This window comes from Crocodylus siamensis, chromosome 3, assembly GCF_052110815.1.
Source record: "Crocodylus siamensis isolate JL-2025a chromosome 3, ASM5211081v1, whole genome shotgun sequence".
In the NCBI taxonomy this organism is placed as follows: Eukaryota; Metazoa; Chordata; order Crocodylia; family Crocodylidae; genus Crocodylus; species Crocodylus siamensis.
The window spans coordinates 128,819,358-128,836,151 of record NC_143397.1 but is presented as its reverse complement, the minus strand read 5'-3'; the positions used below and the strand labels follow the sequence as shown (position 1 = coordinate 128,836,151).

Genomic DNA, 16,794 nt, shown 5'->3' with positions numbered 1-16,794 from the left:
ACTCGTATGAACTTCTCTAAAAATTTTTGTCTATCTACAAATACCAACAGACACACATCCATTAAAATTTCACCTAATCAGAATGTAGTAGTTTGTCCTCAGTGTAGAACAGAGGCACTGTGACTACCCCATTAGAAATTACTTTAGAAAATAATCAGAGCTTGTAAAATTAAGTATCTTCTAATAATGAGCAGTATGGGATTTCAAAATCCATGAGAAGCCCAGAAGTTCTTTGTGATTTTTTTTTTTTTAACCTAGTAATTGGCCACTTTTAAGACCCTTGTCCTCCTAAATAGTGATATGATTGAAGGAATGAGCCTAGATGCAGAGCATTGCTAAAAACTAAATAACTGTGGTTACTTTATCATTACATACATGTACTATCTCGCTCCCTCATAAGAAGAATGTTATAGGAAGAGAAGAAATTGCTAGAGGTACAGGCAAATTTTAGCAAGAGATCTGCAGCTAATCAGTGTAACAGATGTCTTAGACCTGTGGTGTGCAACCTTTTGGCCTTGTCAGCTAACTGAGTGGTACAGGGATGGTCTGCAGGCTGGATTGTCAGTGGGGCTCAGCACTGCCTGCTCTTACCCTCTGGGTGCTGGATTTGGATCCCAGGGGGTTGATGCCATCCCCCACTCACAGGGATTGGATCCCAGGGGCCCAGCCCTGCACACTAGGATAGGATGCCACATCCAGCCCACAGGGCCTGGGGTTTTTCACGGTCAGGAAACTAGGCAGTAACGTAACAGTGCTACTGCTCCCCTGCTTCCAAACTTCCAGACCTATGGAGAGCCCTGTTGGCTGGATGACACAGCACTATGGGCCAATGTAGCCCACGAACCAGGAGTTTACCACCCTTGTCTTAGACTAGTGAAGTGAAACTATGAAGTGAATTCAGTTGATGATGATGATGACGATGATGTCCAGTTAAAAATATGCATGGTTGACTAAGTCATTAATCTGTAAAACAAAATGAGAATGTTTTAAATATGCTTTTAGAATTTTCTTTTTAAGATGGCTTCTTTCATCTAGTGGAATTAATACTAGGGGTACACCAATTGAGATTTTTGGGACCGATACCAATAGCCAGTTTTTAAGGAGGCGTATTGGCCGATACTGATCCGATACTAGCCCAGCAGCTTGGAGAGCTGCATGCAGCTGGTAAGTCTGGTGTGGTGGGGCAAATCAAGGCCCCTGTGGTGAGGGAGGAGTTGGGCTGGGGCAAGTGCTGTCCAGCCAGGGCAGACCAGTTGCAGGACAGAACTGCAGCTCATCCAAGGGGAGGGAGGAGAAGCGTTGGGAGGGAGATGGCTCCCACCACTGCATGTCACTCATCTAAGAGCTGCTGGTCCAGCACTCGCCCGCTTGTCTGGTGGCTCCCGCCACTACTCCCGCTGCTCATCCTGGAGGGTATGGAGGAGGCATGTGCCCTCAGATCTGCAGAGAGCCAGCCAGGAAGAGCCCCACGCAGCCCCAGTCCTAGCCCGTCCCACAGGTCTCGAGGCCCTCCTCCCTGCCCCCTCCCCCCCCCCCCATGCCCTCCTGGATAAGCAGTGGCTTTGTCCCATACCTGCACCACCCGGGCTGGGCAGCACTTGTCCCAGCTCCACTCCTGCCTCACCGCAGGGGCCTTGATCTGCCCCACCACAGCCCTTCTCTTGTCTCCTCCTTCCTCTCCCCCCAACCAGACTTACCAGCTGCACGCAGCTCTCCAAACCGGTGAGCTGTGCTCCTCACTGCCTACATGCTACACTACAGCTGCGTGCACACACAGGCATTTATCAGCCAAATTATCAGCCACATCAGGCCAATTTCCTATACAATCAGTTTATATCGATGCCGATCCAATATCAAACCGATATATCAGTGCACCTCTTTTTCCTAGTAGACTGCAAAGTTAGGATAAGTACTTGCTTTCTTAGGTGTATAATTGGATAACTCTAAAATATATACACACATTACACATATACTCACATACAAATGCATATATATATACACACATGCATATATATATGTGTTTGTGTGTATATATGTGTAATATGTTGTCTCTGAGGAGTTTAATTTAAATTGATAATTATCATACTGTATGATCTTGCCATTCTAATTTTTATGCTCCTTACTTTCCTTGCTGTGTACATTTTGTAAGTTAAAACTACTTTTCCCCCTGCTTCATTGGCTTCTTTAAGCATAACCAATGTAGATAGTGGTGTCACAACTAGAATTGCCTGACACTTACTATTATAAAATCCTGTTTTCAGGATTACCAAGCTCAGCCTGAAATTTTCTGTGCTGTATGTCTGCCTGTAGCTGAATATTTTTGGAAAGTGTTGGCAATGTAGTTTAGCTGTTCCCAAGAACAGGATAAGGGAAATGCATTGTTTTTCCCATGTTACAAAAGAATTTACAGTAACTTTCCTAAGAGACTTTGTCTCACAAAGCAAGGAGTTTGGATTTAGTAGGGAATAGTCCCTTTGTCAGAGATTGTGCATTTTTCTGTTCCTGGGAAAAGGTACCAATGTTTAGTCAAGGTACAAATCTCTTAAACTCAGTTTGCACATGCTTAGTAAGCATATTAAAGTTTACTCGCTAAATTTTCAGAAAAGTCCATGTGATCTGAGACATTTCCATAAAGGTCCTGTCTGAGTCTGGACTCTACATGTGCTATCCAAGGGAAGCATATATATGTGTCAGCTGGTCAGTAGGACTCCTGGACACAACTCAGAACCCTTGCTGCCACTTGCCCTGTTGCTGAATTCCTGGGTGCAGAGTTCCTTTAAAAACTTATTTTGGTAGTGGCATAGCCTTCTGAGGAGTCCCACAGTTTAGGTCCAGGTTGGGGATGACAAGCCAGATTGATACCCCTGATGTACCCAAAGCTACAAGACCTGAACAAGACATGCTACAGTGATTATTGTCAGCAGAAAGAGACCATTCAAATTCCGGGCACTAGAACTAAGAAAAGGGAGACTGAGAGTGTCCAAGAGACTGTTCCTTCTGTGGGCATCTCAGGGGAATAAGGTTGCAACCTGATTTGAACAAGTGGTGTGCAAGTGAGCTAAGCATTGAGGAGCTGGAATTGAAAAGGGCAGAAGCAGAGCAGGATAGAAAAAGGGGCTAGGGAAAAGAACAAAAAGGGGTGGAGAAAGTCCCAGGCTGAGCCTAGAAACAGTACCCTAGTGAACCATGAGCAAGCACAGGCAGAGAAGACAATAGAAAAGTAGAAAGGGATCAGGAGGGATAATGGTAGAAGGATCTGTAACTACAAGAAAACACGGTTTTCCAGAACCTGGAATTAAATTTTACATTCACATATCTAAGCACTCTTTACTGCAAATAAGTGTGAAATCCATTGACAATATGTATGTCCATTCATCTTTTGTAGCAGGTCCATATAAAAGGCAATGGTCTTTTGCTACAACTTAGTCTCTAAAGATACAGACAAACCCTGCTAACAACTTGGCAAGTTGGGGAGGGGTAGGGTGGCTTTATATGATGGTATTTGTTTGTTTGTTTCCCAGGATTTAAATATTGCACAATTTAAGAGATTGCATACAAAATTGTGTTAAAAGTATGCAATCTTTACATTCTTGAACAACTAAAAGTTAAATGTCAGAATTAAGGTGGTTTGTATAAGCCTGATTCACTCTTTCATATTGCACCATAATAAAATTAAGTAATTACAGGACTACGTACTGTTTCTTCTCCCCCACCCCTCCAGCAGGACCCCTCTCTCATTTAGTGCAAACTATGAGCAATGCTATAGGACTGTATTTAGGGTATATAGTCAAAGGAGCTGTTGTATGCAGGAACCTTATTATTTTGCAGCAGTTAGAAAGTAGTGAATCAGACAGGAGACTTTGGAAGGAAAAAGGAATTGTTTTGTGGTTAAACTTGACATTGTGGAGGGGTGCTAGTTCCTCACAGCTGCAAATGTTAGTCAATAGGAGTTCTGCTTTGACTGTACATACGGTGCTTTTAAAATTCGAAGTACTGAGTCAAGGCGTTGAGTCAGCGAAGTTAAGCATGTAAATGTGATTCTGTTACATCCTCTTAAATTACGAAAATCCACAAATACATATAGACAAGTTTTCCCCTGCCACCCTCCACCCCCCAACATCGGGGGGAGGTCACCTTGTATGTGAATCTTACGTTCACATATAAGGAAACCTCACTTAAATACACTGTCTATTATTAACCTGCTACTAAAAACAGCATGTGCTCAGTAATGGAAATCAGCTATAAAACTGACAGCACTGAGCAAAACTATAAAAGACATGGCTTATGTGCTTAGAGGTGCACCGATATATTGGTTGCGTATTGGACTGGCATCAATAAAAGGAAAATTAACATTGGGTGTCAGGTTTTTTTTTTTTGGCCATTGTACCCAATAATGTTCTCTGATTAATTAATTATGCTGGGGCCCCCAGAAACCTGGGATCCCTCCTACAAGCCAAGGTCACCTCGAATACACCCCCATTCCATCACCAGCGGGCCAAGCTAGGCTGGAGTGGAGTAGTTGCTGTAGTATCATGGGTGCTGGTGTGACATAAACTCTGGGCTGGGGCCAAGGTGGGTGCTATAAAAGGCACCAAAATCCTCAGACATGACTGGGGCAGGGAGCAGTGGGTGGACCTGAGCGGCCTGCCCCAGGCCAGCATGACTTAACTCGCAGTGCCTAGGGGTCTGTGCCCCGGGGGCTGGAGGCAGAGTCTGGCCAGGTCTCCCCCCACTCCCCACTGTGCTGCAGGGTCCTTCCCCTGGCGGGAAGGAAGTCTCCGGGAAGTGGGACAGTGGTGTTTTAATTTAAAGTGGCTTTGAGAGCCGTTCTGATTAAAGTGCCCATAGACCACCCAGCCCTGGGCAGCCTCGGACTCCAGCAGCTGTCCTCAGGCTGGAGTTGAAAGGCAGGGGCTGCAACTGGCACAGGACACTTATACGTGTGCTTGCTGGGGGTGGGGGGGAGGAATGTGCTCTAATTAAAATATTGCCATGTATTAGTCTCCGCACTTAGAAATAGCAGTAGGGACACTTGAACTAAAGCTCATTTGATGAGTTTTATCACTAAATATTGGTTATCGGATTGGAATTGGCCAATATGGCTGGTTAATAATTGGCTATCAGTATCGGTTAAGAAAATCCTTGCATGATATTAGTCGTAGTATAACCCATCTGAATAAGATATGTGGTAATGCTGATTGCACTCAGCCCTCCTCAGCATGGACTCTTTCAAATCCTGGTGAGCCACTTCACTGAATACTTTTCAACTTCGTCTTCACTCCCACACCTGAGTTGCACCTTTCTTTCCCATTTCCAATGAATCCTGGTTTTTAACCCGCCTTAAATGTCTGGCAAACGTCACTGAATGGAGCCCCAAACAGTTTACCCAGAAATCCCTCTATTGCCTCCCCCCCTCCCCCCAACCGTAGCTTGTCCCACATGATTAGTGTGTCCCCATCCTCCATGAGGTGGAGGTGGAGCCAAACCAGGTTGCCCTGCACCTCATCTGCATATATATTTTTGGAGGATCCTAGGACTCTCTCGACAAGAACACCTGGTTCCCATCTTGAGTGGGGGGCTGATTAACACATGGATCCTTTGTGGAGGGTATCAAGTACACACCCCTACTGAACAGTACTGTACTGTGGGGTCACCAGGACTTGAAACCCCTCTGCTGGGACTCAACCCAGTGAACTGTATAGTAAATCATGAGCCTTTTGGCTTTGGACTAATATCATGCATAGTTTGTTCTCTCTATAAGTAGATATAAATGTGCTGCTTAAAAGTGTGTTTATGGAGTACATGAGCTAAAACTTGTAGCAGTTTCAAAAGAAATAAACAGCAGCAATTCTGGAGAAACTAAGTCTGTGTGTATCTGTAATAATTGCCCTATATGCAAGTATGTTTATTTCTAGGGTAGTGTTTTCAAATTTGCTCTCACTTCCATGTGCTCAGATGCAGCTCCTTTCTTATTGTCAGACCCTGCTCTAAGGGAAAGAAGGTTTGTTTTTTTTTGGTGGGGGGGAGCAAAGGGGCTACCTGACTCCCCAGATATATTTTCTCTGTTGCAGCAGTGGAAAGAGGGTGGAAATCAAGGCAAAACTCCAATAAATAGATTCCATACCTGGAAAATATAACAAATTTATACATTTTTTTCCATATATAGACCCAATTATTGGGAGGTTGTCTTGTAACCAGGGTCATCTTATATTTGAGTTTTGTTAGCCATTATCATACTATTAAGATGGAAACCAAAAAGACACTGAGAAGGAGGACCCACCCACCTTTTAGCATTAACAGTTCTTCAAGACTTGAGCAGGATGGTGTAGAATCTTTAATTCTGGGCCTCGGTGTCATAAAGTGGCCATCCAAAATTATTGGGTGCTTTTGAAAATCCTGGCATTACAATCTCTGTGCCTCAACTCTGTATCTATACAAAGGGGATTAAAATGTCCCTGCAGGGCTGTCCTGAAAATAATTTAATTTATTCCAGTATATAACTAAAGTTTTATAGCAGAATAAGATAGAAAAGCCCCTAAGTTAAGCAGTAGTTCTCCATTAGATGCAGACTTTGGATTATGTCAGTACCACTGAGGAGAGTAAAATATTGAAAACGCTTCCCATTTCAGTGGGCGCATCCACGCTCACGTTTACTGCATAGTAACCAAAATTACTGCACAGTGTGGGTGCACATCTATAAATACACCCCTGTAATGCACAGTAAAAATGGCAATTTACACCAACTTGAGCATAAATTTGATACCTGCATCATGCTGGTATAAAATTTATGCCAGATTAGTTACTGCACAGTAATTTACATGTAAACCCCTTACTGCAAAATAACCCTGTGTGGGGACTGACTTAGGTCTAACTTTAGTCCCAAGTCAGTCCACACACAACATTAATGCACTTTAATGCCTGCACATGTACACATCAGCCTATTCCCACTTACTGCACGGTAAATTTAAGCCACCATAAATGCAAGTGTAAACATGTCCAGTGAGTACCATCCATTTTCACCACTGAAAGAATCAGGTGTCCTGTTAGGAGAAAAAAATGGTATTTGCTCATGTAATTATAGACTTCATTATAATGTATGCACACATGAGATTTGAATTAAGCTAGCATAGGCAGCCCTAATTCTAGGATTCCCTAATGAATGATTTCATGACTTTTTGCAAATTTAATATAATGTAGAGGTATAGTTCTTTTTAGAAGTAGATTGTCTAAGAGCCCTGTAAATTAAACACATGCTGCTGTATGCGTTTTGATCTATGATTGTGACATTTTATTTAAGTAATGAAATCATGAATTTGAAATGTCTTTCGTGATCAGCATTGGCCTCACTGACCAGTTAGTAACTGACTAATTATGAATGAAGGATTTCTTTTTTTAATACAGTTATAAGTACTCTTTATTGAACTCTACCCTCTGAGGATGTTGTACAACAGATTCAGCTAGCATAAATTGTTAATTTGGTCATGTATTTGGAAGCATTTCATTTTCTACTTCTCTTTGGTAACATTTTTTTCTTATTTTAACTATTCCAGGTTTTGTATTCCTATTCAATAGGTTTTGTGTACATTTTATTGGGATTGATGTGCATTGGTGGATTAAGTCCTGCAATAACATTTTGCTCGAAGGTAAATACTGGTTTTATTATTAGCACTAGTTTAACTAGTCTTCTGTTTTAAGGAAATATTAACATTTTATGTACTTCTTGGTGATTCCTCATTGGTAAGTCTATCCTTAGTGTAGTTTGGAATGTCTTACCATTCCCTTAACCTGACTTTCTGAGTAGGCATACAGAAAAAAACTGTATGAGTTAAGATATGAACAGATAGATGAACAGCCTTCGATCTAGTATCCCATGATCACCTTTTAGCAAAACTGGCCAACTGCGGTCTTGGCTTCACCATGGCCACTGACTGGGGAATTGGCTCCATGGTCAAATCCAGAGGGTGGTGGTTGATGGAAATCAATCATCGTGGTGCGCTGTGACCAGTGGGGTCCCTCAAGGCTCCGTCCTTGGGCCTATATTATTCAACATCTTCATTAATGATGTGGACATTGATGTCAGAAGCAGACTGGCCAAGTGCGCCAATGACACCAAACTTTGGGGTAAAACATCCACACCTGAGGACAGGAGGACGATACAAGCTGACCTTCACAGGCTCAGGAAATGGGTGGACAAGAACCTGATGGTGTTTAACACCGAAAAATGCAAGGTTCTCCACCTTGGGAACTAAAATCAACAGCATGCTTGTAGGCTCGGCAGTGCTACTATGGCTAGCACTGTGAACAAAAGGGACTTGGGTGTCATGTTTGACCACAAGGTGAACATGAGCCTTCAATGCGATGCTGTGGCTAGTAAAGTGAGCAAAATGCTGGCTTGCATCCATAGATGCTTCTCAAATCCCAAGACATCATTCTCCCCTTGTATGCAGCCTTGGTGAGGCTGCAGCTGAAGTACTGCATCCAGTTTTGGGCTCCACAGTTCAAAATGGATGTGGAGAAGCTTGAGAGGATGCATAGGAGAGCCACATGCATGATCAGAGGTCAGGAAAACAGATCTTATGATGAGAGGTTGAGAACTGTGGGAATCTTTAGCCTGGAGAAGCGCAGGCTCAGGGGTGATCTAGTGACTGCCTATAAGTTTATCAGGGGTGTTTACCAGGATCTGGGAGAACATCTGTTCACCAGAGCACCCCAAGATCGAATGGTCACAAACTCCTCCATGATCATTTCAGACTGGACGTAAGGAAGAACTTCTTTACTGTCTGAGCCCCCAGGGTTTGGAATAGACTGCTGCTGGGGGTGGTTCCAGCACCTACTTTGAACGGCTTCAAGAGACATTTGGATGTTTATCTTGCTGGGATCCTGTGACCCCAGCTGACTTCCTGCCCCTGGGGCAGGGGGCTGGACTTGAAGATCTTCCAAGGTCCCTTCCAGCTCTAATGTCTGTGAATCTATGATTGAATTTCAAGTTAAGATAAGTTTTGGTTTAGTTCAACTAAACTGTTCAACTGGTGGCCCGCAGCCCATATGTGACCCATAAAGAATTAAGTTGCATTCTCTGGGCTCCTGCCTGCCTACTGGTCATCCCCATCAGTCAGGCTACAATGGCAGCTATAGTCTCTGGGCTCCCTCACCCTCTTCTGGCTTCTGTTTTCTGCACTTACTGTATGGAGTAGGATGAGGTTATTCAACACAGCACAAGGAGCTGAGAGAGGTGGAGGCTGCGTGCTGCAGCAGGGAGAGGGGAAGAGGGCTTGGGTGCACTGACATGCACTACAGCAGTGGAGGGGGGTTGCCCATGTGGCTGCATACTGAAGGTGTGGAGAGGCGGGGGCAGGAAATGGACCCTTGCACATAAATCATGGGTTTTTTAATTGTAGTTATGTTCAAAGTAGATTCATTTTATTAGAAGTGCCAGACTTGGAAGCTCATAATTTCATTATTTTTTTTCTGTTTCTTAATCTTGATTAAATAAGAATCTTTGCATGAATGCATTGTTGCACAGCTTATTATTGTTCAAGCAGTTGATTAAAGTCTATAGTTTTATTTCATTTTGCAATACCTCAGGGTTTGTTTTGCATTTTCCTAAAAGGTTTTTTGTTGTTATTGCAGCATCCAGTCCAGACTTATGGTTATGCATTCTTCTTTTCACTTACTGGGTATTTTGGAATATCCTTTGTTCTAGCTTTGATTAAAATCTTTGGTGCCCTGCTGGCTGTAACAGGTATGAATAAATTGCATATTTCGTATTTTAATATAAAAGCATAGTGTAAATCCCACATTTTCGTTTAAAACAAAGCTTATGAGAATTGTTCTTGCTTAAACTCTTCTTTCACTCTATGAACTGATTTTTCCAAAGTTTTTATGCAGTGACTCTTGCAGTGTATTTGAGAACCTCATAGTTCTTTCTTTCCTACAGTCTCAACCTGAAAAAGCAACCTGCAGAAACTTAACAGGTTTCCTGGTGCCTAAGCCTTAAAGAACTTCCCTTATAGATGTGTTGTCTCAGAAATTTATTCCAAAAAAAAAAAAGTAGAATTTGTTTGGGGCAGTGAGGAGAGAGAAAATTTAAATGGGACACAGGTAGGAAAAAAGTAGTGTTATGTTTCTGCAGCATAAAATCTTAGCCTTCAAGAGCTTTTTGAAATTTTTTTTATAAATGTCCTTGCTAGGTTATTTACCCAGTTAACTCTGCTGTGGCCCTGAACTTCCAAATGTTTGACTTTCTGTTTAAAAAAGTGTTAAATGTACATTGCACACATGATACAAAGTAATCTCTTTTTGAGTAGAGGAAATTAGTGTATTTTTAGTCCTTTCAGTCCCATTTATTTATCTGGAATACTCTTGTTGTGGTGACTGGAATAGTAATATATGCTTACTTCTGTTGTCAGGGCTTAGCATAAAGGGTTCTAAATATTTCATTTCTCTGACTTTTATTATTTATTTTTATAGTAAAATAATATAAATATAGAATAATATTGCCTATCCTGCGCTCTAGGCATTCCTGAAAGAAATTAAAAATAGCACTTATAAATATAAATCCAGTAGTCCATTACCCTTCTTAAAAATAATAGCATCCCTCAAGATCATTTCTGAAATCTGAGTTTGTCCCAGCCTCTGACCCCAAAAGTCTATGCAGATTGTTGGGCTTTGCATGAAGCCCTGTAGGTCAGCAAAAAAGATGTTTCAGACAGAGGGTAACAATGAATTCCCAAGCTGAATGCTGTACCAGCAGCTCTGTCTTAAAAAACCAGATAGCTCCTATTTAATTGTCTAACAGCAGTTGAGACTCTTCATTAGATCTCTAGACTGTAACTTATGTTGGCAGATGTCACAGATGCAGATATATGCTGGCTAATCCTCCAGTTGCTTTCCTAGCCTGACAGCATTGCTTGCATCTTGCTCCAGACAGCCCTTATATATGCCCCAATTTCAGTCAGATACTTAGCATGGCAGTTGACTGAATCAGCTGGTTCTGAAACGTAGATGCACAATGGCTGCTGTCAATATCCTGAAAGCAGTTAGGCCAATTACTAATGCTTCTAACAGCCCCATATACACAGACTAAGAGAGGTGACAAGAATCCTGTGGAACTCAGGAAAAGAGAGGCCTAAAATAAGAGGAGCCACTCCCTATTACTATAGGAATGTTCTGCAAGAAAATCACCTAGGGGACATCTTGTCTATCTCTGCAAGGGTCTGCAGGCAAATCAGCAGTACCTTGTGAGCTTTTCAGTAGCATGGACATCTGACATGCATCCATTTACAAAGAGAACCAGCACCACCACCAGTACAACTTCTACTTTATGCAGAGGTCGGTACCCATATCGACATGGATAAAGAGAAACTGCCGCAACAACACTTCTTCCCTCAAGATAGAATTCCGATCACCCATCTTTGAATGCCTTGCCAAACAATATATCAAGTATCTGTCCAGCTGTACTTGTTGAGCAGTCAGGCGTATGGAATAGTAATGTGCTGAGCCTCAAATCTTTAGTCAACTCCAGCTTTATTATCTACCTGCAAGTTAAAGTCATTAAGTACACAGAGCCTCAATGCTGCACTGGCAAGTAACTTCATCTGTTTATGGATGAACTTTGCAGTGCCACAGGGAAGTAGAGGGGAGGAGTAGCTTTTCCGATACTAAAGTATCAATGTAATCTATTTGGGTTTTGTCTGACATCCTGATTCCACTTAATTATTTACCAGAATTTTTTAAATCTTAAACTGTTTTACAGCAGGTGGGTGGCTAGAAAGGGAAGCATAACAAAAACCATGACTCAGGGATTATCTGTACTCATTTAGTGTGGCTTATATTTGTATTCACTCAGCCACCATCATTTAGATGGTCATAAAATTTAAATAAATGAGTGTTACCTGAATGTAGCTTAAGCTAGCTCCAAAAATTATGTATCTAATGAACACTGTTATCCTGTTCCATCGTGACTTGGCAACTCGGCTCTCTTAGAAGCTGCTTGCTTGCCTGTTAAGTTCCCTGGTTTTGGATAGTAAGATGGGAAAACAGCTGTATTATCCATGTAGCTACTGAGTTGTCTACATCATTGAAACAAAAAGAAGTCAAGTGGACTCATGCATTTGTCACCTTTGTTCTCTTTCTGTCTGTTTTCAAGACATCCTTTTTAAATTAGTGCTCTTTGTCTAGCCGGCTCTTGAAGAACCAGACCTACTCGTAACAAGAATAGATTGAGAATTCTGGAGAGTAAAATTACATGTATATGCATTTCTCTGTAGACTGAGGTGTTTCCCTAATCCCCCTATAGTTTATATAGATATATAACTATAGATGTTATATACAAGTGCTCTGAGCCTTTCTGGATTGGGATACAAATCTAACTAATAATGATGGTTGTGTGTCAGGAATCTTTACAGAAGGTTCATTCCTACTTTCTCTTTTCTTATAACTGCAAACTTCAGTCACAAGGATTCAGGAGGAGACAGGGGTGCCAAGAAATGTCTTTCCTTTTTCTTTGTCTGTCCACACAAGCTGGTTTCTGTCAGATAATGCTCTACCACATTCACATTAATGAAGAGGAAGATATAGAAAATCTATTTCTGAGCTCAAACTTGCATGATCTAATTTCCTATAAAATAATTTAATCAAGTGCTGCTACTGTAGTAGCTAGGTTTGACTTCTGCTTTTTGACTTAATTTTTGGCTTAAACAGTTTTAAAATTGTGTTTTACTGTGGTAAAGATTGTTAAAGAATGATGCAGAATAGCAAACCCTTCCCAGGTTTTCTTGTGCATGACCTTGACAATATTAGCACTCTAGCCCTTTGTACTTTGCCTGTAGCAATGTGAAAATGTTTATCGTGTCTTGGAAGAACACCACATTCATTATTGTCCCCCCCGCATCCTCCCCCTTACTGGGGGGAGAGGGGTGAAAGAGTTTAATGAAAATTGTATTTCTATTAGTAGAATGAGAAATTATCAGACTTAATTGGAAAAAAAGAAGAAAAGGCACTTAATTTAGAAGGAAATGGTTACATAAATATTTTAATTAATAACTGGTTTGGTGAAAGAACAGAAATAATCGTAATTAGAAAAACTGAAGTAATGTAACCATTTTTTTAAATTATTCATCTGTAAACTGTTTTCTAATTAAAACTCAATTTTCTTTTTCATTCTCCCTTCATTTTTCATGTAATAGAAAATCATTTTATTTGATGTGCATAAACTTCTAAAATGTTAAGAAAATTATTACCAAAAGAGTTGAGATTAGGGCAGATCAAGTGCAGGTGCAAGAGAATATTTCTGCATAAGTTTCCTTTTATTGATTTTTAAGGGAATGCTTTTTGGGGGGAAATTCCGTTTCACTTCTGAGGCTGATAACACTAGGAGTCCTTTAAAATGTTAGGCATATCTGTATGCTACACCAGTAAAAAACACTTTTTATGGACGTGGCCATACCTGCAGAGCTTCACTTTGTTCCAGTACAGTAAAACCACCCCTTCATGAGCAAATATAATAACAGTGCTTGCAGAAGAGTTTTCTGCCATATCAGTTATGGGTCATAGCCCACCACCCCCTTACTGACAAAATTATAAGCTGGCAGAAGTCTGCGGGGTAGGCCTGGTCTGAGAGTTGCTGTTGAGCAGTTTCAGATAACTTCCTCACAAAAATAATTGTAGCTTTTGTTAACCATGTTTACCTGTGTTAGCAGGATTTACATTTTATTCAGTCAAAATATACTTTCATAGAAATATTACAGGAATAATTAATGGAAGTTGTGATTAATTTGAGAGTAACCAGGTTGTAGCTCTATTTACATGTTGATTGCATTGTATCCTTCAGCATTAATAACCTTTGATTGCCTTTTTAGTAGTGAAAACGGATGTAGCTAGAGAGATTAGTGAAATACAGACAGCTTTCTAAAGTTGATGATGATTAAATATGCATCAGCAAGTTAGTAATTGCAGTCTTTCTGAGTTTCTGGACCTAGCTATTGTGTCTATTTTGAACTCTGATATTAGATAAACAAAACTTTTTAATGGCTCTGAAACTGCTATAAAATGCAAGTGCCATTCTGTTCCAAAATAAAATCAAGTTACAACCATCCCATCTCTCTGGATTGTGACAAAATGAGATTTGAGTGGTGAAAAGTTCAATATACCCAAATCTTAATAAAGCATAGTAACCATACATATGCTCTTCATTTTGCTTCTGAAATAATTTATTTCTAATTTGCATTTGTATACAAATTCCACTGGTATAGAAATCTTGGTTTGCAAAGATTATTTATCGCTTTCTTATACCTGTGATAATAGTGAAGGTACAGGTACTGAGTTAAATTAATCTCGTTTTATTAGGAGCATCTATACTGGGGATATACTGATCTTTCTCCATTAGTGCAAACAGCAGACAGTCGCACTCTGTTTTCAAACCAGAAGTTCCCTGTAAAATAGCTTTATGTTAAATGCAGCAGTACATCTAGAATTGAGATTTTCACCAAAGGCTCTCAACAGTTTGGACAGTCCTGTAGTTATCCAGTTAAAGAATATAACCTAAAGCTGAAAAGCATCTTAGCTGGACTGTTTGCCAATCCAAAACTTGAGTTAACTTTTTTTTTTTTCCTCTGCAGTAACAACAGGAAGGAAAGCGATGACCATAGTGCTTTCTTTTTTGTTCTTTGCAAAGCCATTCACATTCCAGTAAGTATTTTATTGTCCTTTTAGTTTGCACTGCATAAAATCAGGTTCTTGATCATGGAAGGTGTAACAGTACAATTGATAAATCTTACTCAGACTTTGATAATTTTCATTTTGCATCTCTTATAAGTGTGTGGTTTGTTGTTATGATTGACCAATGGTTGATAACTGTGTTAGAAAAAGCAGTTTCCAGCTTTCTGAAACATCAGAAGACAAATCCGTTATACATCTACCATTCACTTGTAAATCAATTATTTAGGGATTTGTGATACAGAGAAGACTTTTCCTAATTGGTACATTTTCCATTAAAATGCTTTCTTTTTTATGGGGCTCAAATTTGAAATCTCAGCTAATTCTTTTTTTTTTTTTATAATAAGCTTCTGTTTTTTTGACACAAAATTATGATATGTGTTTGCAATGGTAAAATAGCTTTTTAGAAGGGATATAAGAGAGCTTAACCAAGAGCTTAAATTGGTAAATAAGGCTAAATTATTACATCAAGCCTAATTATTTCTGGATTGGAACAAGATATTGTTAAACTTTATTGCCATCTGTCATTGTTACAGTTATAGTAGAAGAATGCAAGAGGTTTCATCCAAGTAAATTACAGAAAACATATTTTTAACTGATTTCAACTGAAACAAATTATTTTGGTACTGGAACGACATAGGATGTCCTGAAATCAGAGGTAAGGCGGCAGTGGCAAAGGTTGCTGAGTAGAGGACCGTATTCATGAGCAGTAGAACTGAAGAAGCTTAGCTTCTAGAAACAGAAAGGAACAGCAGATTAGGGTTTTTGAGGTTGTTCCTCAGATAGAAAAAGCATTTACAATTAATTGTGTCTTGTCTACAAATGGTAACATAGAGGAATTTGTTTTTCTCCAGCCAGTTTATATAAGAGTTGGAAAATGGGAAGGTGCCTCATCACTTCCTTTCTCTTGGCTGAGATTCTTCTAAGCTATCAGTTCCTTGAGGCAGAGACTTTATTTTGTGTGTATTATGTTTCCCTTCTAATGACAAATAATTATAAATAAATAGCTAAAAGTTTCTTCTTTATTTTGCCTTTAGGTATGTATGGTCAGGTTTATTAGTCGTCACTGGCATATTTCTCAATGTTTACAGTAAGAATATGGATAAATTCAAGCTACCTTCAATACGCAGTCTTTGGAGCAAAACTCTGGAAGAAAGAAAAACAAGGACATTGTCACAAACTGTGTAGACAGTGGCTTATGCTAAATCTTGAATCTGACTTATTATTTTATTGAAACAGTCTTTAACTGATACATTTTCCAAAGGGAACATTAAAACCAAAGGAGTTGAAGACATTGTGTGCTTTGAAGATGGGTAGAAATGAAAATTACGCGAGCCCTCTCTTCAGAGCACTTGAATTCCTCTTCTAAGGTGTTATAGGCCATTGTCACAAGGCATTATCAAGGTAATGAAGGACAGCAGTTCCTGGTAAACTGCTGAGAAACTGCACTCCAAATGGGACACAGTGGGAGCTTAATTTGGGCATTTTAATAATAACAGCTGTGGCTGATTTAAGATTAGCAATTCTTTGTCTTTAGTAATTGTTTGGGTGGGGTTATTTATGCAGTACTATATTAACTTTTAATAGAATCAAATCAGTGATTGATTTAAACAAATTGAGGTTTTAAAGCTGGATGGTTTAGAATATGGTATGCCATGAATTTTTTCATTTTAAATAAAAATCTGGGTTTTTTTTACGTTCTTCATCAGATTGTCTCTAGATGGCAGATTTGTTAATATAATTGGCATTTCTGTGGAAGAATAGACATCGGGCAGTGGTTTACTTTGGAAAATTTGACTTGCACGCCAAAAACAGTCCTGAGCTGCTTGTCCATTCATCTTCCCCTTGCTCTTATTTGTTCAGCCTTTTAAAAACTAATGAGAACAGTCAAGAAAGGACCAAGAAGGTCTCTCGCTACAGAAAATATTTCACCATGAGAGCTCATGGGAAGAGTGTTCTTCTGTCTTCTATATTGTAGTGCCATAAAGTAGTACAAGTAAAAGTTCTCCAGTATACATGCTCCAAGAGTGGGGAGGGGGTGGCACTTTAATTAGAGTGGCTCTAAGTGCCAAGCTAATT

General features: G+C 40.1%; 1 protein-coding gene across 4 annotated transcripts in view; it reads left to right on the top strand.

The window, feature by feature from the left end:
- Positions 1–16,411, top strand: part of SLC35B3 (solute carrier family 35 member B3) — a 39,975-nt gene extending 23,564 nt beyond the window's left edge. For 3 of the 4 annotated variants that reach the window (XM_090039173.1, XM_090039175.1, XM_090039172.1), the window contains 4 exons: positions 7,551–7,643; positions 9,631–9,742; positions 14,619–14,688; positions 15,753–16,411. In XM_090039173.1, coding sequence (XP_089895299.1) covers positions 7,551–7,643; positions 9,631–9,742; positions 14,619–14,688; positions 15,753–15,903 — 426 coding nt within the window. In that variant the 3' untranslated portion in view covers positions 15,904–16,411. Of the gene's footprint in view, positions 1–7,550; positions 7,644–9,630; positions 9,743–14,618; positions 14,689–15,251; positions 15,374–15,752 lie in introns of all 4 variants that reach the window. The other variant, XR_016441332.1, reaches the window with a different exon arrangement.
- The last annotated feature ends 383 nt before the right edge of the window (positions 16,412–16,794 follow it).